Source organism: Gymnodraco acuticeps, unplaced genomic scaffold (assembly GCF_902827175.1).
Source record: "Gymnodraco acuticeps unplaced genomic scaffold, fGymAcu1.1, whole genome shotgun sequence".
In the NCBI taxonomy this organism is placed as follows: Eukaryota; Metazoa; Chordata; class Actinopteri; order Perciformes; family Bathydraconidae; genus Gymnodraco; species Gymnodraco acuticeps.
The window spans coordinates 195,684-222,400 of NW_022990432.1; the positions used below are offsets into that span (position 1 = coordinate 195,684).

At 42.2% G+C, this 26,717-nt stretch overlaps 1 protein-coding gene across 1 annotated transcript in view; it reads left to right on the forward strand.

Annotated features, from left to right (window-relative positions):
• Positions 1 to 1,876: 1,876 nt before the first annotated feature.
• LOC117551971 (protein kinase C beta type-like) overlaps positions 1,877 to 26,717 on the forward strand; it is a gene marked incomplete at its 5' end in the record, with an annotated part of 55,639 nt that continues 30,798 nt past the window's right edge. Inside the window, 6 exon segments of the mRNA XM_034225077.1 lie at positions 1,877 to 2,178; positions 2,673 to 2,801; positions 12,959 to 13,115; positions 15,315 to 15,449; positions 18,412 to 18,508; positions 25,536 to 25,673. Of these exon segments, the coding sequence (XP_034080968.1) occupies positions 2,043 to 2,178; positions 2,673 to 2,801; positions 12,959 to 13,115; positions 15,315 to 15,449; positions 18,412 to 18,508; positions 25,536 to 25,673 (792 nt within the window).

A 26,717-nucleotide genomic window follows, 5' to 3' on the forward strand; every position in this document is an offset into this window, starting at 1 on the left:
CACACACACACACACACACACACACACACACACACACACACACACACACACACACACACACACTTCTGAAGACACCTTGGGGAAGCTATAATTCAGGCAGTGACAGCCTGAATGAAACAGGACAGATTAGCAGGAGACGATGAAATCCATCAGCACATTTCCTCTTGCTCATAGGATACAAAGGCTTAGACACACACCTGTCCAAGAGACCTGTAATGACGCAGCGTCCACACGGCGCCGTGCGTTGAAGCTAGCTGGTGAGCTTGTCTGAAACTCGACCAACAACCAATCACGTGAGTCTCCCGGCCCGGACACACAAGCACGCAGTTTGATTGGCTAGAGCTTGTACTGGCATATGATTCGATTGGCTGACGCTTTCGCCGAAGCTTCAAAAGTTGAACATTGCTCAACTTTTGAAGCGAGCAAAGCGTGACGTCACCCCATTCAAGCTTCAACGCACGCCGCCGTGTGGACGGGCCGTTACAGTACACATTATAGACTCGCGATGGCAACCAGAAATAAAAGGCTCTATTATGGGGTTTTCCCTTTCGTGTAGTATGTTATATAGGTTTGTGTGCCTCCATTGGACTCCTTAGTTTACTTCAATAACATAGTGACATCACTATGTAACACTTGCACTTCTATTGGCTAGCGCTCCAACACATTGTAGGCTAAGGGGTAGTACAGAGGAGCTTTTTGAACAGCATGTACACAGGTCACAGGAGTAGAGACTCTAAATACTAATATGAACCTGAAAATGAGCATTATACTATATCTTCTCTTAAGAGATATTTTGCCTTGTTGGTAGGCAGCTCTTATATTTGGTGCTGTCCATGCACCTCAGCATCATTTGTATATTGTTATTTAACAGAGCAGCTACATGTTTCATAACTGTGAAGGATCCCCTTGGCAGACATGTTTAAACTCCCACATTAAAGCATTCCCGCTTCACTGCAGCACCTGGAACCTTATCTAGTGGTGTGTGTGTGTGTGTGTGTGTGTGTGTGTGTTGGTGTGTGTGTGTGTGTGTGTGTGTGTGTGTGTGTGTGTGTGTGTGTGTGTGTGTGTGTGTGTGTGTGTGTGTGTGTGTGTGTGTGTGTGTGTGTGTGTGTGTGTGTGTGTGTGTGTGTGTGTGTGTGTGTGTGTGTGTGTGTGTGTGTGTGTGTGTGTGTGTGTGTGTGTGTGTGTGTGTGTGTGTGTGTGTGTGTGTGTGTGTGTGTGTGTGTGTGTGTGTGTGTGTGTGTGTGTGTGTGTGTCCCTGCTTCTGGTAATTGGATGTGACCCCCAACTTCACCAGCAACAATAATTGTGTGTGTGTGTGTAGTCAGTCCCTCAGTGGCCATCAGTAACATGTATTGGGTTAATGTGTGTGTCAACCACTGAAACTGCCCACTGAGCCAGGGTTGCGGTTGCCAGACACACACACACACACACACACACACACACACACACACACACACACACAGAGAAATAGCTTGTGTGCACCTGCCTTTGTTACGCCTTGGTTACAACCAAATGTTTGAAAAGAGGAATTAGTAGTTTTTTCCTCTGTGTAGTTTCAAGTTTGTATTAATCCAAAGTGCAAAATTAGCATTGAAATAAAGAAAAATATATTCACTAAATTGAAAAAGAGGCCTGAACTGATGACCTTGAGTGTGAGTATGCGCTAAATTGATGTGAACTCTTGTCTACCTACTCTATTTATGATCTGGATTCAATTACATTGGGCTTAGTAATCTTAAGGCTGAATCCTTACAAAGCTCTATTGTGCACACACACACACACACACACACACACACACACACACACACACACACACACACACAGGTCATACATGTAGCTGCCCTTCTAGTCTTTGTAAATGTGTCTTTTAAGAAAAATGGAAAGTAACAACACATTCACATAACAAACACAAATCATCTGCATTTGACAAAAATAAGTTTTCACAGCTGTATTATTAATTATTCTTTCTGTCTAAAGCACAGAGTGGAATACAGTATATGTGACTAAATAAAGATGTTATTGAATCATATTCCTAATTTATGACTTTCTTTCCTTCCTCTCAGGACCCGAGGGCAAAGCATAAGTTTAAGATCCATACCTACTCCAGCCCGACCTTCTGTGATCACTGTGGCTCTCTGCTGTACGGCCTGCTGCACCAGGGCATGAGATGTGACCGTACGTACACACACACATCCACAAGCCTCACTGTCTGTGATTGATCAGGTTTCCATTAGCAAACACACACTGCAGCATTTTATATTCCATATTCAGGTTATGTCCAACTCAGTGTAAATGTAATTGCTTTTAAATTATTTTCAAATACAGCCCTTCTAGAAAATAAATATAATGTAGTCTTTGCTTGTCACCACTCACATATGTTTATAACACACTGTTAATTTCTACATCTGTTTATTCCACATAATTACTACAGGATGTATTCTAATGTAATTTAGCTTTCTGATTATCTTAGTCTATCTTATATGTATACATGTTTTCGTATTCATGCAACTTACTTGCACCATTTTGCACCACTATTTTATATCCTTTAATTTTTAAGTATATTATATGTTCCGCTGGAAGAAGAGCCTCAGATTTAAGATTTGACACTGTAGCTTTTCTGCACGTGACAAAAAAACCATTAAAATATTTTTGTAATGTGTGTTTTCCAGACTGTATGATGAACATCCATAAGCGCTGTGTGGCCAATGTGCCGAGCCTGTGTGGGACAGACCACACCGAGAGGAGAGGTCGCCTCCAGATCACCGCGGAGGTCAAGACCAACGTACTCACTGTCACCAGTAAGTAGATCTATCCATTAACACACACACACACACACACACACACACACACACACACACACACACACACACACACACACACACACACACACACACACACACACACACACACACACACTAAGACACCGCTGTGTTCATGTTCTGCAACACTAGTCATCTGCCTCCCTCTACTGGAAGATCTGCAGAGGTACAGGATGGGTGCAACAGATGTTACATGAGATAAAACTTTTTATTCTGTGTCCATTACAAGTTTAATTTCAGCAAACAGATGCAGATAGAATTTCTACTTCTTTACTAATATGTTGATTAGAAGTGAATGTCAATACATGCATCAGTACATGAAGCTTACATTGGTTTCAAAGTAAATCATTACAAATACTAAATATGCTGACTAATAGAACTGCTGGCCTTTTTCGACCATCTGACCTTAGAAATTGAACAAATATGGAGCGCAAAATACATTTTCCTGTAAATATGATTATTACCGTGGTTACTCAAGAATGAATGAGTCGGGAGGGCTGTTAATTTATTCCGGCAAATTACTCAAACCAACTAATTGACCTAACAAAAGCTGTTGAGTCCATGCAAGTTTACTGCTTGGCTCAGACCCACCAACGTCAGCAAGATCTCACCTCTACTAACCCCCGGAAGAACCAGGTTCAATGAACTGCTGTTTCAATTCAGACGACCTGCTAAATCTGTTTTAAGTGATCCCGAAGGATTTTTGATATCAGTAATGAGATGTGGCCCTACCTAAGTGTGAGTTGTGGCAGATGTGCATTTCTTACCTTTCAAGCAGGAGAGGAGGGCGCAGATTTATTTTAAGTTGTCCCAATCCAAAGGGTGGGATCAGTTTATTTGAAGAAAAATTGGCCCACACTTGTACAGGGTTTTACCTTCTCTCGTTACAATATGACAATCATACAAAACATATCATGCTGTGGTCATTTTCTAATATGGAACCTTAATTCATAGTTTTGACATTAAAGTCTTCCGACATAATCCAGAGGAATCTCCTCAGAAATCGCCGGGGCTACACATTCATACCTAGAGTCCGACAACATTTAGAGGCAGTTCCTCAGAAATGGTCAGTGGGATCTAACGGTTTCATACTTTCATTCAACAAATCAATTCATATCCACACCAGGGTTTCCGTTAGCTGGTCAAATGGAATAAAAACGGGTAAATTCAAAACCTGCCGGTCAAAATGTCCGATGCTCCGATCGATTGGCCGCCGATCATTATCGGCCGATATTCACTCTTAATAGTTTGATCGGTGCTCTCTATAAAGGCAAGGCAAGGCAAGGCAAGGCAAGTTTATTTATATAGCACTTTTCAACACAAGGCAATTCAAAGTGCTTTACAAAAAATGAAAGAGATTAAGAAAATGGCATTTAAAATCAGTCATTAAAAAGAAAAGATAATAAAATAAACATTAAAAGAAAAAGTACATGGATAAAAGTTACAGTGCAGTTTAAGATATGAATAGTTCAATTAAAAGCAGCGACAAAAAGAAAAGTCTTCAGCCTGGATTTAAAAGTAGTCAGAGTTGCAGCGGACCTGCAGGTTTCTGGGAGTTTGTTCCAGATGTTTGGAGCATAATAACTGAACGCTGCTAAAGGCCAATCAGGAGAGCTGGATCTGATCGATATGGACATAAACGCGAGTGAAATGTAACCGGAAGCGAGAGAGAGAGAGATCAGACCAGCTGCTGCATAATCACCTGAAGCCCCGCCCACTGTTTAGTGAGCTGCATGAGAAACGGACGGGCTGTCAGGAGAGAGAGAGGGAGAAGGGAAAAGAGAGGATCCGTTTCTCCCGTGTTATTATTCAAAGTTAATGTAAACTTTGAATAATGTACTTCATCTACTACAAGTAGTTTCTTTGAATGTAATAATTATGTTGTTTGTTGTTTGTGGAATCATTTATTGAAAAATGAATCTGTTATGATTATGCAATATAAAAATGAGCCGCATTAACTGAGTTTTAAACATCAGCATATCCTAACCCTAGTCCGGTAATTACCTACTAACGGAAACTCTGCTACACAATTCTTATTATTATTGAAACATGACCGATAAGTTTCAAATTTGTTCGGTAAAATAAATTCTGTTCGGACATTTGACCGGCGAGAAAAAATCCTTGAGGAAACCCTGATCCACACCTAGTCCAGCATGAATTCTGAGGAATTTCCTCACAGGTTGCTGGGTGCTAAACATTCAACAAAGAAATTCACTCGGCATTTACCAAGTTTGAGAGAACCTTACCGAGGAAAAACCCCCCTCTCCCGAGTTTGCTCCCTCTCAGCGAGTGTTTTTATGCTCATAACAGGACAGAAGAACCTAAAGACACCTCCTCCATACCCATATTTGTGGAAACTGGGCATGGTCTCTGATGTGCAGGACGTGTCCAGACCTATTCTATGGCTATGGCATAAACACATTTTTGGGGCCTTAGTATGTCCCCAACAAGTCAGGAGGCCCCCCCCCCCCCCCCCCCCCCCTGTGCACCGCTGTAAGGGAAGAAACTGTCTTCCTTCTCTTATCAGTGACACCCATAACCTAAAATAGGCCTTAAACTCAACTTAACAAACCCCTTGTGTTTTGAATATAGGCAAGTGTGATTATAGAAAAACATAAACTACAATGCATTTTCATTGTGGGTTATATAAGAATATATTTGATTATAATTAACTTTCGTTTTAATTACTCAACCTAATATGGAGACCACAACAGTGTCCAACCATCAAACCACAAACATTGTCATCGCAACACATTTTTCAAACATTATTTTATACATTATACATTGTATACATGTACATTATTTTATAATAACAGTATTTCCAGTATTATTTGTTTGCGGTGGTGGTTGAATGTTGTTTCAAAGTAGGCAGTTGCTACCCAATATAGTCTGTTCATATTTTAGGATGTAAAGATGTTTCTAGAAGCCTCTTTATCTATGTTTGGCTAATCATTTGCAGTTAAAAACATCATAAAACAAATAATTATTTCCAAGAAATTAACAACATACGTCCGAAGTATTTTTTCTACAAGTCAAATGATTTATATTCACTTAATTTCTTACCTGAACACGTCTTATATTAATGGGATAGGTCAAATGCAGGCTAGCTTCTTTCCTCGAGAGAGTTTCCTGACCTGCCTCCTTTTTTATTTATATGATAAATAAATGAACAGTTTCACCACTTTCTGCTTTACCTGTAGTTCCTTGTCTTACCTGCAGGTGGCGGCAAAGGTTTAATTAAGTTTGCTGTGTGCCTGTCTACTCAATTACAGCTGTGCCTCAAACAGAAATCATCAAACTTAAACGATGTTGAACTCACTTTTCGCCGGACATTTCTTTCCCTTTAATCAATGACACGTACAAAAAGGAGAATCTGTTCTCTGGTGGTGAATGAGCTGGTTTCACATAAACACCTGGTAAAGTAACCCTAAACTGACAAAAACTTCAAAAGTATTTACAGTTATTCACATCTCCAAAATCTGAGTGCATTTGAATATATTAGTTAAATACCCAGCTGCAGTGTACATACATTTTTCTACACCTTCAGATTTCTCCCAAGCGCTCGATAACTCGGTACAGTAAATATTTCCTGAGAAATGGAGCCATGTTTGAGGCTTGAATTTGGCCAAATGTATTGGATTACTTTTTGGCAGAGAGTTACAAAAGTAATTACTGACTAAATACAATTTACTTTGATTGTGGATCTATGAAAGTTAAAGCGATGTCTTCCTGTTTTAAATAAAACAAAAGGATTTCCAATTCTGCTACAAGAGAGAGAAATGATTAATACCTCTGGGATTGCACTTCATATATAATCAATAAACACAATCGGTTCATCATTAAACATTGAAACAAAGTCTCCAATAACAAAACCGTTCTGATAACTTTTGGATGTGCTCATTTCTGCATGTATAAGCATTTTCCTTTCATGGTCTATTGCTGGGGTTCATCCCTCATGTTCCTTCTTACGCTCTCTTCCTGGTTCCCATGCTCGTATACTGATCATTAGCTGGGGTTTACTGTGAGAAATGATAAGAGAGCAGACTTATCACACACACACACACACACACACACACACACACACACACACACACACACACACACACACACACACACACACACACACACACACACACACACACACTGCTAGCAAATCAGTGCTACAGTATAGAAATAGAAATAAATTGAGCCGAATAGTAGAAACTGTCAAGTCTTATTTAATCTATTTTATTCATATTTGTCAGTCTGTCCCCAATGCATTAACATTATTGTCCAACTAGCAAGGATTTAGCATTTGTTGTGCCAAAACATACATTAATTCCTGATTTTAGGTAGCTGTTATACAAACCTCTTCATTTTGTGTGTGGTAATAGTGGACAGGCTAGGAGGCATTTGGAGGTGTAGTACTCTTCTCTGTCCACAGGGGTCAGTGTGGAGCCACTAGTAGATTACTCCCACATTGCAGTAAGGTTAAAAAAGAAAAAAAAAGGAAACACCACCACCGAGAATGAATTTTAGAAGCACTCAGAATTATTCCACAGCTTAACGTAGCAGGAACTGGTGGAAATGGCTGCTACACTGAGAAATGGAGAATGCACTAACTATGGATTTAATCAAAGCAATTGACATGGCTGTAAAGTGACACTGTATTGATCACTTTTAAGTCACATCCCTCCCCTTTCACTGGGGGATCAAAGCTCACACGGCCCATAGAGATGCAGGATCAGCATCGAGCTCAAGGACAAGGAGCAGGCAGTGGGACGTGGGTTCGGGACCTTAAAGGTGCCCCCTTCCTTTAGTGCTGCACATTCTGCCTGGTGGCTTTATAGCTGGATACCTGAAAGGCAGGGTGGGAAAAACAGTTGTCATAGAGATGGGTGGGTACTTATTGTTTAAAGAGGCCTTTTTTATGCTGTTTGAGGTTTTCCCCTCCCTGTAGTGTGTTATATAGGTGTGTGTGCATGTAAATGGTCTGCAAAGGCTAACATCCCAAAGTTAAGGGAGTTTACGCCTCCATGGACTCCTTTGGTTACTTCTGAAGTATAGTGAGATCACTTTATAAAACTCGCATTTCTATTAACTAGTGCTCCAACACATCGTACGTGATAGGCTAAGGGGCGGGACATCTCTAAGCGGTTGACCAATCACAACAGAGCCGGCCAGCTAACCAATCAGAGCAGACTGGGCTCTGGTTTCAGACAGAGGGTGAAAAGAGCACAGGCAGTATGAGAACAATAAAGAGCTTTTTGAACATTAAAGCATTTAAACATGTCACAGTAGAGACACAACATACAAATATGAACCTGAAAATTAGCACAGTCTTCATAAAACATATCAACCCTCCAAAAAGACCCTAAACATATACAAAATAACCATCATTAGGTGTTTAGACGGCCAAAAGTCCTCAAGTGAAACATTTGTGAATACTTATGGCGCATTTCCACTGTAGGGCCTCGCACGGCTTAGTACGGTATAGTTAGGCCTTGGTGAGCCAGGCTCACTTTATGCTGCGTTTCCATTACAGTTTAGGTACTGGGGTAGTAACTATAGTAACGCAGTGTAGGCGCAGTGTCAATGCGAAACACAAAACCAACATCAGCCGTTAGCTGTTAGCACTCAAGCTCACAGCTCCTCATATCTGTTCAGAAACTAGACAAAAGTTAAACAAGTACAAACCACAGACTGCCTGTGTCATGGAGAATACAGTCGCTGGTTTATTTATGTCTGTATAGGCCGTTGTTGTGAGTGTGGACGGCCGGAGCATATACTGCGTTAGCTTAGATCTCCATTCAGAAAACACGCATTTTAAAAGGTTTTTCGCCTGCCGTCTGTCTGCAGACTTGTCAAAGCATTAATTCATGGTTTTTATTAACCGGTATCAGTACGTTGTTACTTCGGCATCATTTTGAAACGTGTATTACAATTAAATCACGGTAAAATATGTTCATTTTGTTGTAGTTGCCAGCGATTCTCTCACTAGTTTAGCATACTCAGCCCGGTTGTTGGCCCGGAAAGAACCTCGATTTTGGAGAGCCAGAAAACTGTGAAAAAGTACCCGCTAGCCGGAACTACGCCTAGTGGAAACGCAAACCAAAAACCGGCCCGGCACGCTTAAACCGCTGTAGTGGAAATGCGCCATTAGTGTCTTGCTGTCATTGCTGGGTAGCCCCATTAGGGGTTTGAACTCTTAATTTGGCCTAAATGATTGCCTTATGTGTACCTAAGCCTTTTTTGTTTTGTTTGAACGACCGATCTCACACCTCACACCTCAGCCTTATATTCAAAGCGAGCAAGGAAGGTGAGAGCAGTGTACTCAAACATCTATATCCAAGCCTAATGTCAGGCTCAGAGACATTTGCTCTACCAATTAGTCATGATAAGGCTTCTGATCCTAATATTGGTTTTGATTCTTGACTTTTTGCTCAAATGAAATGATCAAATGATTCAAAGCCAGCTAGTAATTGCTTCACCGTGTTACAGCATGGTAGCACCAGGCTCTCTAAGCCATGATGCAGCTGTAGTTTAATGCATTTATTCTGATAAAAAGATCAACAGGATTCACACTGCACCTACAAACACTTTAATTTCAACATGTCTATGAACAATCTGGGAAATCGTCACACATCTTGCAGCACATATAAAAGCAAGTAGCAGTTGGAAAGAAGACTCTCACTAAGACTGTGCTGAGGCTGTTTCACATGGGAAAAGGTGCTCTGCCCACGCCCACGCTGCTGTGCACATACAGTATTCTGCTGTTACTGCACTCTCATCTCCTCACTCCCTGCAGCCTCAAATACATGCGTTATCTCCCGCATACACACACACACACACACACACACACATCTTTACCCATACATGCTCTCTGCAATTAGCACATATGTATAAGAGCAAGATTTTCATTCGTCACATGTAGATTGCACACATGTACATGCACAAGTAGAATCATTCTCTCACTCACACTAACACACACCCTCTTGTATTTACTGTAAGTGTCCTTTGAGACCATTTGGCATGCTACCCTCTTTATAGCTCACCTCAACCAGCATTTGATGGTCACTTTAACAGGCATCATCTAATATTTATTGACCCGCTCCGCTGAGGGTTTAATGCTGGCCGTTGGGCCCGTACTGTGGTTAACCTCTCAGAGTTTAGCGTATCATGGCGCTTTACCGGCATGAAACTCCATTTCTCTGACTTCTTGAAGATTTTTTTTCTCACACCGCGAGCTATCCCCTTCAGTCATGGTTTGAAAGGATCCCGCTTTGACAGCTCTGCATCTCAATTGTAAAAAAAACATGTTTTGCAAAAGAGGTACTTCTTTTTGTACCTATATCTCAATCAGTCGGAAACGTATCACTTGCATGGGAACTCAGGTGCAATTCTTCTGCAGTGACGTTACAAAAAGGACCTGCATTGTGTTGAAGTATTTTATGGAGTAGTATTATGTGACAGTTCCCCCTATAATTTTACTGTTAATTAAAGTCCATTTCCTCTATGTTAAGACATCCCTCTTTGTCCATCCATCCATCCATCTTCTCCCGCTTATCCGTGGTCGGGTCGCGGGGGTAGAAGTTCCAGCAGAGAGCCCCAAACTTTCTTTGCCCTCATCAACCAGCTCTGACTGGGGGATCCCAAGGCGCTCCCAGGCCAGCGAAGAGATATAATCCCTCCACCTGGTCCTAGGTCTACCCCTTGGTCTCTTCCCAGCTGGACGTGCCTGGAACACCTCCCTAGGGAGGCGCCCAGGTGGCATCCTAACTAGGTGCCCGAACCACCTCAACTGGCTCCTTTCGACGCGACGGAGGAGCGGCTCAACTCCGAGTCCCTCCCGGATGACCGAACTTCTCACCTTATCCCTAAGGGAGACACCAGCCACCCTGTGGAGAAAACCCATCTCGGCCGCTTGTATCCGCGATCTTGTTCTTTCGGTCATGAAATCCCTCTTTGTCATCTCTGAAATTAAGTCCACTTGTAGTCTTGTCTACTTTCACTCTTACACCTAAATGTTTCCAGATTACTTGAGAAGATGCGTAATAAACGGGTCTAGTGCAGCAAAACCAAACTCAAATATCTCAAATGATCTTCAACAAACAATTTGCGAAACAGACAGACTCTATTTGAAATTGACCAGAAATAGACAGAAGTAGTATGATGACACTGGATAACAAAAAATGGTGCCAGGCAACTCACATTGGCAGCCGCGCAGGATCAGAGCTGATACAGATCATTTGGCATCTGACGTACAGGAGTAAGACCCTGGTGCTAGCTAATTAGAGTGAAGTATGGACACAGCCCAATGGGATCTCACCAAGGGCCTACAATTATTCAAATCGTCCAATAAATAGTAACATGTCAGACAGTCCATGTTGCTTAATATTTAAACGTCTTTGAGTAAGAAGTGTGAACTCCAAAACAAAGTGCTAAAATGCACATTTGTTTTCCATTTTGTGTGACCATATTCTAAGTGTAACCCAGTAAATCACGATACCAGGAGACGTAGTTTTAGGTTTCCACGTTTGTAGAGAGGGATCTTTGGGCACTAGGCTGAGTTCTTAAAAGGTCACGAATAATTAATGTCACCCCTTTGACGGGGAGCTGGTGTGTGGAGACGAGAGGCCCCAACTTGAACCGGTGAGTTGGTTTTTTACTATGAGTCAAACTTCTACTTACAAGATGCCCGATTTGAGTTTTCAAGGAAGGAAAAACTGACACAAAACTGTTCTTAGATCTTTATTTTTGACAGGATGGGACTATTTCCCCTTTGTGTGTGTGTGTGTGTGTGTGTGTGTGTGTGTGTGTGTGTGTGTGTGTGTGTGTGTGTGTGTGTGTGTGTGTGTGTGTGTGTGTGTGTGTGTGTGTGTGTGTGTGTGTGGTGTGTGTGTGTGTGTGTGTGTGTGTGTGTGTGTGTGTGTGTGTGTGTGTGTGTGTGTGTGTGTGTGTGTGTGTGTGTGTGTGTGTGTGTGTGGTGTGTGTGTGTGTGTGTGTGTGTGTGTGTGTGTGTGTGTCACACAGCAGCACCACCCCTGCTTCTGGTAATTGGATGTGACCCCCAACTTGACCAGCAACAATAATTGTACACACACACACACAATCTTAGGGGATTTTACTCCACTGGAATACAATTACAGACGGCCTCTAAAGAAGGATTAGTGTTGGGACTGGCATCCTTCCTTTTTACTACATGGTCATTACAGAGAAATGTGGCAACCTTAAAGCTTTAACCCCAAATACAACTCTTGGGGTTTGTGTGTATGTGTGTGAGTTTACCATGCCTAATTTAATTAGTTGGTATAAGGGGGAGCTTTCAAAAAGAACCACCCTTAAAATGCACATACAACACGCAAGGCCTGAAATTAACATTAACCAACCTCCTTAATATGGGTTGAAATTCATTTTGATAAATTACTATTGGACTCTAAATAAATGAAATATATCCTACTTTAATGGCTCTATTGTTTAAGGTCATATGAACACATTTGAACGCGCCTGCTGTTTCCATTCATGCAAGAGAGTGGAAAATAAAAAAGACATGAGGGAGGATTAATCGTAATATTACTCCCCTTAAACCTTTTAAGAAAATTGGTCTTTCTAAATGGAGGGGAGAGTCCTGCATATCAAGTATTGTTGTCAACAAGTTTCAGAGTATGAGGTCTGGAAAGGCAGCAATGTGTGTATAAGGTTAAGTGTTCCCTGAAAAATAAAAAAGTGTACGGTAAATGACGTCTACAGAAATAATGTTGGGAAACGTTTTAAAATGTTATGTTTTATTATTTTAATTACGTTGAAGGTGGTCTTTATTTTCGGTTACACAAGCAATGAATACCTTTTTCTGGTGTTTATGTTCATCTCAGTCTAAAAGTATAACGTTATAGAATTATGATTTTTCCCCCTTTTTTCATTTTAATGGAAGGGACTTTTTAATTGGTTATCTATAAAAAAAAAATATATACAATAATAATAATAAGCTCAAAGATGCTTAAAAAAGTCAAAATAAACAAAACAACTCTTGCTTACTGTATGTAAAATCCAATTGATGATCTGAGATTCCTTTTTGTTTTAATGCAAATGTCTCCTCTCACCTTTTCCCTCCCTTTTCTCTCCCCACCCCTCTGTATATCCTGTTGTCTTGCCTCCAGTCAAAGAGGGCAGGAATCTGGTTCCTATGGACCCCAACGGGCTGTCAGACCCCTACGTGAAGCTTAAACTGATCCCAGACCCCCGCAGCGAGAGTAAACAGAAGACCAAGACCATAAAGTGCTGCCTGAACCCCACCTGGAATGAGACCTTTAAATTGTAAGGCTTCAAAACACCATGTTTGCTGCTTTCTTATTTTATTTATCCGTCTGTCTGTCTCTGCCTTTTTTCTCGGCTCTCCTTCCTTTAATAATTTAATCTCAGTTTCCTCTCTTCCATCTCTCTCTCTCACCCAGTGCAGTTTTCTTTTTTTAAAAGCATCACATTATGCTCGTCTTATTTCCAAGCATGTGTAACCGCTGGCGCTCAGATAAAAACATCTGGCATATTATAATCATAAAACCTTGCTTTTGGGGTGGTTTCCTGCACTTGGCTCCAATTACATTCTTAATCAGCTTCATCACAGTTTGCATGGAGGGAGACTGGGATTTGCATTTGCATGGCATGTGGGTGCAGATGTTCCATTTGAAAGGTGGTTTTTTTGCATCTATCCAACAAAGTAAAACAAGATCTGACGGTTTAGCTGAATGTTACACAGAGGCTCAACTTACCACAGAATTATGCATTAGGCACATTTCAGGGACATTGTTATAACGGGAAAGATTAATTCAAGACTGCTCTAATGTTCTCAAGTGAATATGAGTTGTGACCATCATATCGGAGATACAGAAACCTACCATTTAAATAAGGCTAGACTGAAGCAGTCTTTGTGCAGCAGGCAATCCTCAAATGAAATACATTTAGGGTTGAATCCCAAGTCAAATGTACTGTAGGTTAGGGGTTTCACAACTACCATTTACTAGTCGACGCGTTTTTCAAAATAGTAGTCGACTAGTCGTTACGTCATAATAAAGACACACAGAGGTGTACAACTGTATTTTATATTGGAACTCATAGTTACATTAAACACTGCATTTTAATTTGTGTTACATGGCTGAGTAAATAACAAAGAGTAACTGGACTTAGTAAATAACAAACAGTAACTGGACTTAGTAAATAACAAACAGTAACTGGACTTAGTAAATAACAAACAGTAACTGGACTTAGTAAATAACAAACAGTAACTGGACTTAGTAAATAACAAACAGTAACTGGACTTAGTAAATAACAAACAGTAACTGGACTTAGTAAATAACAAACAGTAACTGGACTTAGTAAATAACAGACAGTAACTGGACTTAGTAAATAACAAACAGTAACTGGACTTAGTAAATAACAAACAGTAACTGGACTCACCAAAATCGACAGCAAAAAACTCTGTTTACTGAAATGCCACGTAAATCCAGTGCGCAACAGCGCATTGCGCAACACTTTACTCGCTGTCCTCCACGATAACGTCCACCTTTCCAGGTTTTTGGTTTGCGTTGAGAAACACCAACGCATCGACATGTGAGGGAAGGAGGCTTGACCGCTTTCGTGTGACAGTGTTGCCTGCCAGGGAAAAAACCCTCGCTCGGGGTGCCTGTGGCTGGAATAGCCAGGTAGCTCCTCGAAAGCTTGGCTAAACGAGGGACGCGGTGCACGTTTTCTGCCCACCACTCCAGTGGGTTATCGATAGTGGGGATATGCGGTGTCCGCTGGCAGTAAACCCGTAGCGCATCATCCGCATCACTGTAGACCCGGTTTCTTGCTGCTCGTCTGCCTCTGTCCTGTGCTGACGCCGGTCCGTTGCTCACTGGTGCTAGCATTACTGCTAGTGCTATCTGTCGGCAGCGGGTGTCTCATCTTCAGATGGTTGCGCATAGCAGATGTATTTTTGTTGCACAACTGACACTTCACTGTGGAGTTGGTTACATCTTTGTTGAAGTACTGCCATACATAAGAATGTCGGACGTGTTTTGGAGCATTTTGCAGCACCTCGTTTACCTCCATTTTTCACACGACTAGTCGACTAGGGCCTACAGCGCCGACTAGTGGTAAAGGTAGTCGACTAGTCGATTAGTTGGTGAAACCCCTACTGTAGGTTAGAGAGTCTTTTACATATTGTCTTTAGTCATCGTAATATTATCTTAAATGTCTCTTTCTGTATAGTATTTGTTCCTGTTGATGTTGCAAAGTGTGCTGCTGTGATGCAATATATTATATCGAATCCTATCCTTTTGATAGTATTGTATCGTACCCTTTTGTAAATGCACAAAGTTGTGGCCACTGCTTCCGAGTCTTTTTTTGTTCTGTTGTTTTTTACATCCTTATCCTTTGACTGTTGAAATTCAAATGATTAAACACAACAAATATATATTAGAAACCCATTACTCTCAGCCTTCCTCCAACTGTTGATTGTCCTTGTTTCTCCCGCAGCCACCTGAAGGAGTACGATAAGGACCGGCGTCTGTCGGTGGAGATCTGGGACTGGGACATGACCAGCCGCAACGACTTCATGGGATCGCTGTCATTCGGCATCTCGGAGCTCCAGAAACAAGGAGTGGATGGATGGTGAGATGAAAGGATGGACAGATAGGGGGGTGGGGGGGGGGTGTGGAGAGATGAGAGGCAGGGAAACAGCTCAGGTAGAGGAGGAGGGAGAGTGAAGGTGACCTTGTTCATTACTGCACTGTTGGAGAAATACTTTAGTTGGAGCTCTTTCTTTTTATTCTGGTGAAACTCAGTGCCAACGCGTCTCTGCCCTGTCTCTTTATCTCCGCTTCTTTATCTCTCCCTCTCTCGCTCAGACTCTATCTCTCCCTCTCCTCCTCTCGTTCTGCTGACGCCGCTCTGTCAGGGTTTTTAATGAGATGCCAGCGTTGAGGTGGAGGTGGAGGGATGCCATTAAAAACTTGATATTGAGAGTAAAGAGAATCCATGCAAGTGAGTAATTTTTCTAGTACTCCATCTAAGTAAAGCTCCAAAGCCTCACGAGAAGTCATACTGTAGGAAAGAGTCACATGAACAGATGAGGCTCCTGTGTTTCTTTGTTATTGCCCTCTATGGAAAGCATTTCAAATAATATAAAGAGTCAAGCTTATGACACACATGTCCATCTGATTTGATCATTCTAAGTTGTACCATGTTGTTTTCTGATTAGGTGAAATATCTCACATAAACCCAGTAACTCCATAACTATCCAAACAGAACAAAGTCATGCATCCTTAACAGCCAGGAGCGGATTTATTGTTGAAAAAGCTGCAACCTGTAGGCAGTGTTTGGTCGTCTTTCATTCCTTTTAGATGTTTCCACGGCACAAGAGAAGTGGCTTTAATTCAAATGTTTACATTAACAATAGATCACATAGCTACCGACGGCTCTTTGCTGTACATTTGAGTTGATGAGCTGTGTTTGTATATGTTTACCCTGACGAAAGCTCTCGACATGATTCCCAACGTACCAGTGGTAGATATCCCTGTGATTAAAGGATATTCAAATATTGCATGCTATGATTCGCAAAGCCTCTAAACACACCTATGTGATATTACATGTCTTCTGGTCGTATCCCATATCCGAGAGCCCGATGGGGAAACTACCAAAAGCCGATTGGCACAACCCCAATTCACTGTGCAGGGCGCACTTGACTGTGGGTCGTGCCACACCACAGGGTTCATGAAAGTAGTGCCTAAGACTGAAAGATTAAAATATTATTTGAAGTAAAATAAGTAGGTGTTATGAGATTTAACCTCTTCAAGCACCGATCTATGTTTATGTTTATTAAGGATCCCCAGTAGCTTTTGCTCTTGACAAAAGCTACTCTTCCTGGGATCCGACACTTAAAGGTGTGGTAGGTAAGTTTCAGAAACCGGCTCGAGATACACTTTTTGTTATATTCCATGGAATGCTCTTAACATCCGATAGCAATGAATATCTTAAGTGCTTTGACAAAAAATCCATAAAAAAATGTCATCTGTGGAAGCCGTGGTACTGTAAAAAGCCTTCCATCTCGTGCACGCACAAATGTATCTCGTGCCGTCATTGGGCGTGCCGTCATTGGGCGTGCATTGCAGCAGTACTTCAATGACTCGCCAGCAACAGGCGGCCACTTTCACCAGTCTGCTGACGTCATGTGCGCGTTCATGTGTGTTGGAGGAGGTGCTCTGTAAGGAAGTCTGAAGAAAGGGGCGGATTCTTTTCGGCTGTGTACTTTCAAATTTTAGTGCACTCGAGCCGGTTTCTGAAACTTACCTACCCCACCTTTAAAACAATACAACAATAACACAACAACATTCAAGACATAAGTCCTGACATCATTAACAACATTAACAACATCACCAATATCATCAACAATGTCATCCACTTTCAATATCAATCTCAGCCAAGGATGAGTGCACAAGACACCCACCAGTACAAAGTATGCGATCTGATCTTAGTGCTGTGTGCAGAGAGTCAAAATGTTAAGTAATAAGCAGAAAATTGTATAAATGCAAAGTAATACATGTCATGTAACAAGTGAATAAGCAGATATCCATCAGACCAGAACAGGTTGCTGGATATATTCCTCAAAGCTAAATCTCAGGACAAAACTGGTCGATTAGACTTAGATGTTCATTGTGGAAACAGGCTTTTTTTGTCTAGTAAGTAACATATGTAACTTGCAGTAAAAATGCCTGATTAAAACAGGTTGTTAAGTTCTAACTCAGGTTGTGGGATTGTTAAATAATAATAATAATAATAAATAATATTTTTATAGCGCCTTTCAGGAAACCCAAGGTGATACGGTGCTTGACTGGGAGCCAGTGTAGGTGGATCAGGGTGGGGGTGATGTGCTGCCAGGGCTTGGTGTGAGTGAGCACCCTGGCAGCCGAGTTCTGCACATACTGGAGCCTGTCCAGGGCTTTACTGGGAACCCCGAACAGGACTCCGTTGCAGTAATCCAACCGGGAGGAGACGAATGCATGAATGAGGGTCTCGGCCACGGAATCAGAGAATCAGAGAATTGTTGACAGAAGCCACATAAAACTAATTAAAACTGCTTACGTTTTTTGACGAAACTTCTCTATCATAAGGCGATTCATATTTACCATCAAACTCTGCTATAACTAAAAAGAATAAAACTAATGCTGATAACCAACAGAGCCACACTTACTGAGAGGAAGAAAAGCAATATTAAAAGTTGATATCTGTGTCGCGAAATCGTAAACACCCAGAACAATGTTATTAACTATATGAATGTATGGGTGATGCTGTGAGGTAAGAGCTTATAGCATCAGTCATAATGAGCCCAATGTGAGAAATTATCTCCTAATGATTTTGTTAAATGATAAGCATCTCGGCTGTGTTTTCCCCCGTCTCTGTCTGGCTTTGCTGGATCACCATGAAGGAGAGTGAATTACTAAATAATCATCTGATTATTCTTGAGGACTGCGCTAACAGTCAGCAGCTTCGGCTAATGGAAGCAGTTAAACGCTTAAATTGTATAAACTAATTGGGAATTGATTTGACTGGAAATATTCTCTCTTTCTCTCTCCAGGTTTAAGCTGCTCTCCCAGGAAGAAGGCGAGTACTTCAATGTTCCCGTCGCTCCAGAAGGGGAGGAGGGCAACGAGGAGCTACGGCAGAAATTTGAGGTTTGTGCGCATATAACCTTATATACAAAGTCTCTATTGGGACTCTTCCTTTAGCACACTATATGTTGTACACTGTGAACTCTTGCTCAGTGTGGGAATGTCCTTGTCTTCAAACCCTCAGGAAGTGAGCCGGATTTTGAAGCAAATTCTCTTAGTGGCCAAACGATAGTACTACAACTCATGTGTCAGTCATTTAGGCCCAAAAATATTGACTTACACTGGGAAAGAAATGTCTGTAAATCAGCATATCACTGTTTTTTTATAGCTTAATCAACGTCTGGGCAACCAGTGCCTTTATTTGAGTGACAGCTATGATAGGGGGAGACAGAGGGTAGGTCAAACGGCTTTGGCCCCAGTAAATCTACCCACTGAGCTATACGACAGCCCAGATCAGGGCATTTTTGTAATGAAAGCAAGTGCTATATTGCTTCATACACTATATTAAATACTGAAAAAAAACACATGTATAACTTTTATTTGTTCAGTGTTGTCTTCACCGCGCAACAGCAATCACGGCTGTTTTTTTTGTTTATCATCACGAGGGCACCATCTGGGTACTCATAGTGCAATTATTCTCATTGAGATGTACTTATGCACCTAAAAAGGCAAATATAGTTACAGAAGTACGCAAATTGAGACAGTTATATTCTACTTGTTATTTTATGTGAGAAATGTGTGCCTGCATGTGTTTGAATGTGTCGGTATGGTGAGCTTTTGAATGTGGTGTGTGCACTATGCCTCTGTTGTCTGTGTGAGAGGCATCTCTGGGAGAGCTGTTAGCACTTGGCAGGCACACTTATAGTGCCATCCGGTCTGGCACAAGCTGTGTGTGTGTGTGTGTGTGTGTGTGTGTGGTGTGTGTTGTGTGTGTTTGTGTGTGTGTGTGTGTGTGTGTGTGTGTGTGTGTGTGTGTGTGTGTGTGTGTGTGTGTGTGTGTGTGTGTGTGTGTGTGTGTGTGTGTGTGTGGTTGTGTGTGTGTGTGTGTGTGTGTGTGGGTGTGTGTGTGTGTGTGTGTGTGTGTGTGTGTGTGTGTGTGTGTGTGTGTGTGTGTGTGTGTGTGTGTGTGTGGTCGGCCAATAGGCCCACTCATTAACACATTTGGCAGTGGAGAGGATAACCACGCTCTGTACGTTTCCTTGCTTCTTCTGAAACTAGAACATTAGTCATTCTGAAAAAGTGTTGATCGTAGAGATGTTTGAAACTGTGATGGCCAGTTTTATTATTTTAGCATGTCCCTGTTTTAGCTCTGGTTGTAGTCAGAGGATTGCCAGAAGATATTGAGCTTAGCGTAAAGTAGGGGTGTTGAAAATAATCGTTTCTACGATGCGATGCGGACGTGGACGATTCGGTCTCGATGCAGTGACGGAAGATAATCGGTTATAGCGTAGTAACGTTGCTTCCTGATTTTCCGGCCGCGGCTTTACTAGAACGTTTTTTTTCTTCTGTCACTTTAATATCAAATCGGTCGGTGACGCAGAGATCAGGGAACGTGACAGCGGCACAGCAACACCAAACACGGAGCAGTCTGCTTTATCCACCAACACAAGAACACCAGTCCAGAACCAACAGCAGAAGGACCCGCTCTGAATCACTCCGTGTCGCTGCGGCTCAGAGACACAGGGATTTATGTTTTTCAAAAATAATCGCGTTACAATCATGTCAGGTTTTTGGTGGATTTAATTAAGTCTTGGATTGCAAAGTATGAATGTCCTCTAGCAATTTTCAGACGATATATACGTGTGTAAAGTTTGTGAAGGCAGGAGGAAAAAAGCTTCCGCGATCACCGTCTCCTCTCCGTTCCTCCAAACCCCGCCCCCTCCTGAAAATAATGAGTGACAGGCTGATAGTGACCCGATAGAAACTTTATTATTCACTTAATCACTGAGATATAATGAAGCTAACTTAATCTCATACATTCATGGGATTTAAGTAACAGTAAGACAGAGAATGTAAGTGTGCACCCACATGCAGTATTTTTGTTTGTATATGCTGTTGTAAATACTCCTGTTGTCTGCTGTGTTCAGACTCAAGTCCTGTGTGTGATGCCACATTCAGGACATTCAGTGTCCTTTCTTTAACAGAAGACCGTTGCTAGAAGCTGCAGCTAGACTGCAGAAGCATTATTTTTTTGTTTTTGAGGATGGAACAACTTCACACACAGATATAGGGAGGCTAGACCTATACAATTCATTTATTTTGGTTTATAAATGAATGTCAAGACATTTATGTTGTTGATTTCTGAAGCACTTTCTAAATAATAAAAAGAGAGTTCATATGTATTTACTGCATGTATGCATTGATGAAAAATAAGCCATGTGCAGTAATATAGAAAATTGAGGATGCAACGCATTGGTATGAATCGTGATGCATCGGGATATCGAATTGAATCGAATCGTTGACAGGATAATCGAATCGTGAGACCAGTGAAGATGCACAGCCCTAGCGTAAAGTCAGTATGACAAAATGGTACTTTGCTTGATTATGATTATTGATTATATGATTATTTGCCCACTAGCATCTCTAGAGCTCACTTAAAAAACATGTTATGGTATCTGGTTTATATAATCCGTACACAAACTAAAATGTAAATCCCACACCACCGCTCTTCTCTGCTCCCTCACTAGTTACCAGTTGCTTCCTAACTCCCTCCAATACTCTGGCCTACCTTGCTGTGAAGGGATCAGGCCCTTCCTACATCCAGGGCATGGTTAAATTATAAACTCCAGCACGTGCACGTCGCCCTGCATCAATCAATCGGCTCACTGCGAGTGGAACCCAGAAACCCCCAGACAATGGCCGGTAAAAGAAAAGAGACCCTTCTCGTTTCTGTTTGTAGCATTGCAGGCCATTGTGAGGACTTCTGCTCATAAAGCAGTGCAATCAGTCTTTAAAGGAGTCTTTCCTTGTGCAAGACTCGGCTTTAACGTGCTGATGTCTGTGCAATTCTTCTTCTCTACCCCCCCCCCTTGTCTCCATTTAGTTTCCCTTTCTCTTCTTCACTTATCTGTTTTGTCCTCTGTCTCCTTGAGTGCCCCCCTGTGTGTTTCTCTCCCTTTTATCTGTCTTTCGTTCCCTCCATCTCTTCAAGGTCATGGTCCTCAGACGTTCACTGAGACACATTCTCAAGGGGCCAGCTATCAGACACACACACACACACAAACAAGCATGTAGGCATCTTCTAGCGTGAAGCTCTCAGAGAGATGGCAGAAAGAAGGACACGCACACAACAAATAGTCTTCACTTACTGTAGGTATTTGGACCAGCATGCCTCCCGTCACCCAGTGCACGTTTACACAAACACACATGCAAGACAGTCACAGTGATAAATAATGCACGTTTTGCATTTGCACACACACAATTCTAAGCAAGTCCAGGAGCATTATGCCTTTTTAAAGATGTCCCAGTTAAGGCACAAAATACAGATATGAACCTGAACATTAGCACGATAAGACCCCTTTAAAAAAGCTTTTATATTGACATGACGCTTTACCGCACCGTTGTGACGAAAAGGGAGCTGAGCCAGAAGGCAAAGCTCTCTGTCTACCGGGCCATTTCCGTTCCTACCCTCACCTATGGTCATGAAGGATGGGTCATGACCGAAAGAACGAGATCGCGGATACAAGCGGCCGAGATGGGTTTTCTCCGCAGGGTGGCTGGCGTCTCCCTTAGGGATAAGGTGAGAAGTTCAGTCATCCGGGAGGGACTCGGAGTTGAGCCGCTCCTCCTTCGCGTCGAAAGGAGCCAGTTGAGGTGGTTCGGGCACCTAGTTAGGATGCCACCTGGGCGCCTCCCTAGGGAGGTGTTCCAGGCACGTCCAGCTGGGAAGAGACCAAGGGGTAGACCTAGGACCAGGTGGAGGGATTATATCTCTTCGCTGGCCTGGGAGCGCCTTGGGATCCCTCAGTCAGAGCTGGTTGATGTCGCCAGGGAAAAGAAAGTTTGGGGCTCTCTGCTGGAACTGCTACCCCCGCGACCCGACCACGGATAAGCGGGAGAAGATGGATAATATGTGTACTGACTTCAGTCACAATTTCTTCCTCTTTCCCCGTCCTTTTTGTTTTCCCCCTTATCCCTGACAAATAAGTTGTACATACCATTTCCATCACTACTTAAAGTGGCAACAGACGCACATCCTTTGTGTCGTAAATCGTTGGTTTATTTTCCCTCGATTGTTCCCAGTGGCAGACAGAATTGCTTAGTGAAAAGCAAGGCTTATAAGGAACCAACTTAATGGTGGAGGGTGTCATTATTCTACAGCCATTACATCGAGCAATCGACATTTACTCGATAAGTTAAAGCAAAAAGCGTGTCTATTGCCCCTTTAATTACACAAATATCCAGAAAAGCAAATAACCCTTTAAGTTGGTGTTAAAACTATTTTGTTTTCAAGGCAATGTATTAGATTCTCCTTCTGCCATTCATCCTATTTATTTTTCGACCACACACACATTTGGACACATGGCTGTGGACAGAGAGTGCAGCATTGATCTCTGAAGGCTTTCAGAGTGTTGCCTTCAGTGTGCTCTGCTGCTCACAGATACCTCTGTGTGAGTGTGTGTGTGTGTGTCTGTGAATGTGTGTGTGTGTGTGTGTGTGTCTGTGAATGTGTGTGCTTTAGAACAGATGGAGACAGATAGGGCCTTTTTATCCATTGATGAGTCTGGAAACCGTATGGGTTGCATCACACACACACACACACACACACACACACACACACACACACACACACACACACACACACACAACAAACGGTGCAGGGACTAGGATGCTTCACTCTGACAATTGTCCACACAAGGCAGCGGAGAAATGAGTGCACAGGACAGGAGAAGAAGTGAGAGAGCCTCAGTGCGGATCAGCAATTTCAGATAAGATAGGATAAGATGTACTCTTCCTGCACCTCTGTCTCTCGGTGTGTAGGCATTTTCTTAATGTCTTAAGACTGTTTTTAAATTGAAGCATGGCTTAACAAAGTGGAGTGTAAGATTATAATTAGATTAGATTATAAGATTAGAATAGTTTCGTACCACGGATAGAGAGCGTGACAAGGTCGAGGCGAACTGACTCCGAGAGAGTCGGAAATGAATAAAGGAGAAATGGTGACAGACATGAATAAATGCAGCGTCAGAGACACAGGCCACATTTATAGATGAAGTAGAAATGAATTATAGAGAAAGATAAATGGCGTTCACAGTGACTGGTTGAAGGACAGAAACAAGGGAAGTGGTGGAACAGAGTGGCAGACTCACAGGGAGACATATTTGTTTTGGACAGTTTAAAGTGCCTGCTCAGAATAAATGAAATACAATGAAGCAAAAAGGTTGAAAACGTTCCCCCTTTTAACATATTCATCACATCCACTCCCGTCTCTCTCACACAAAGTTTTACTCTCTGATCTTAAAAGACACCAATTCTTAAAAGCACCCCAGAAGTTTTTGGGGATATTTGAAAAATGTAAGGCCTTTATTTAAATGTGTTGGACCAACAGTGTTTGGATTCTGAAATATAACAGTTTTTCTTCACTTTGGGAAGAACAGATGTGGCTGGCTTTGATGTATTCTTCTCTTTCCTATATTTTTATTACTTTAAAGTTTCAAATATGCTTAAAATAAAATGGCGCTGTAATGTTGGAAGTGATCTTCAATGGGAAAATGTCTCACCATCTTATTGTAACAACATCTTTCAGTATGTAAAGCACATTTACCTTAAGCAAAAACACTTAGGTCCAGATAATTAGCAGCATTACAAAAGGAGTTTCTCAAATGATAAGATGTTACATAAATGTTACTAATGACTCGCACAGATTTACAAAATGGATGTGCTTAAGAAATTAATATTTAACATTTTCCTTTAAGGCATTTTCCCACATCTGCCATTATGCAAACCTGAATGTTGTGACACTAGAACGACAGCCACCGCCCTCCTTTGTTCCCCAAAATCAGTCGCATGAAGTGCAGAGTCATGTTAATGCCTGACTGTCTGTATACAAAATACTTTTATAAATGATTTGTTTTAATTATTGCATAAACAAATGTTTGTAGTTCCCAGGACCTAAGGGACAAATATCGTTGAGGAAATGAGTTAATCTCTTACTCACCTTACCAAATACTGTTTAAAGGCCGTTTATCATTTATACTTAAATATAAATACATGTACTAGTTCACTTACAGCCTGTAGTCTCTTTAAAGGTTGCATCTTATGTACAATCAATCAATTAAACCATTAAAAGAAATGTTGGAAACAATACATTTTCCCACACCACTCCGCTCCTCCGCTCCTCCGCTCCCTTCACTGGCTTCCGGTAACTGCTAGAGTCCACTTCAAGACACTGGTACTTGCTTACCATGCTGCGAATGGATCTGGCCCTTCCTACATCCAGGACATGGTTAAACCGTACACCCCAGCGCGTGCACTACGCTCTGCATCAGCCAAACGACTCGCTGCGCCCTCGCTGCGAGGGGGACCCAAGTTCCCATCGGCAAAAACACGTGGGTTTGCTGTCCTGGCTCCAAGATGGTGGAATGAGCTCCCCATTGACATCAGGACGGCAGATAGCTTGCACATCTTCCGGCGCAAACTGAAAACTCATCTCTTTCGACTCCACTTCGAGCGATAGAACTATTAACAAAGCACTTATAGACTAATAAAGGACTGGCTTATCTAAAGCCAGTTGAGTAGCACTTGAAATGTTTGGCTCTATGAAACCTGATGTACTTATATGATTCTGTTTTCTTCAAGGTTGTGTCTTCCTGGTCGAATGTACTTATTGTAAGTCGCTTTGGACAAAAGCGTCAGCTAAATGCAATGTAATGTAATGTAATACCTAACCCCCTCTCAGTCCATAGACAGAGTAACACATAGCTTTGTGATTTATAAAAACACTTAATACCAACAACAAATCAATAAACACTTGACTAAATAAAACAAGAATAAACACGATTTAAAATCTAAAAAGGTAGATCTTGAGTTGGCTCTTAAAGGTAAGAACACTGTCTAATGTTGTCGTCTATTATCTCTTTCTCCTATCCAGAGAGCTAAGATTGGACCAGGCAAGAACGCAGAAGGCAAGGCGGCTAACGCTGCTGCTCGTTTCGACGGCAACCAAGACCGCATGAAGCTGGCCGACTTCAACTTCCTGATCGTGCTGGGCAAGGGCAGCTTCGGCAAGGTGAGGCGATTATTCATCCCTAAGTCTGATTAGTGGATGACAGACCCTTCGCCTGAGCATCAACCACAGGAAGGAACCTGTGTTGTGCTTAGCTGCCGTCATACCTCTGCAAACACACAGCCAATTGTGTGCCATGATGGAAATGTCTGTGAGCATGTGTTAGCGTTTGAGCTGGACAGAGCATCAAAGCTCTCTATCCACACACAGAGCTTAGAGGTGGACAGAAGGAGAAGATGGAGGTAAAGGAGACGGAGCACATGGAGACAGAGATGGATGAAAGGAAAGAGACCGAGAGGATGACGTGACAAGAGGAGAAAATGATGAAAGGAGGGAGAGACAGAGATGTGAGAGCAAGGTTGACATGAATGAATTGAGAGAGAGGTAAAAACCTCAGAGTGAATGAAAAGAGGTGAGAGGAGGGAGGAGGGGGGGAACCTTGGAGAGGGAAGACTGACGGGAATGAATGAAAATCAAGGCGAGAAGGAGAAAGAACGGAGAGATGGGGAGAGAGAGAGGAAATTGGGTAAAAGACGGGTGGAGCAGCAGCGGGGGGGAGGGGAGAGAGAAAGAGAGAGAGAAAGTGACAGAAAGAGAACGACAGAAAGAGAGAGAGACCATTGTCTGTGTACCTGACCTGTATGCCGGCTGCCTGTTTCCATGGTAACAGGCGTTTAAAGCAACACTGATGCGTCAATATGGAGAAACTGAGTCGAGGGTCGATCATTACTGGAATACCTGACACACACACATGCATGCGTACAGATTCCTGAAACGTGGACAGACACATGCACACACACACACACACACATTTAGAAAGAACAACACACGGTACATTAGAAAGTCCTTCACACACAACCACGTGCACAAACAGGCGTTCACGTGACGCTTGTGTGTGTGATGGTTGCTGAGTGTGTGTGGGAGGCTGGTACCTTCAGAACATCTGCATTACAGTGTGGTAATAGCACACACACACACACACACTCGTATCACATGGGCACACATGGGCATACACATGCTTTTGCCTGATCTGTAATGTTACGTCTC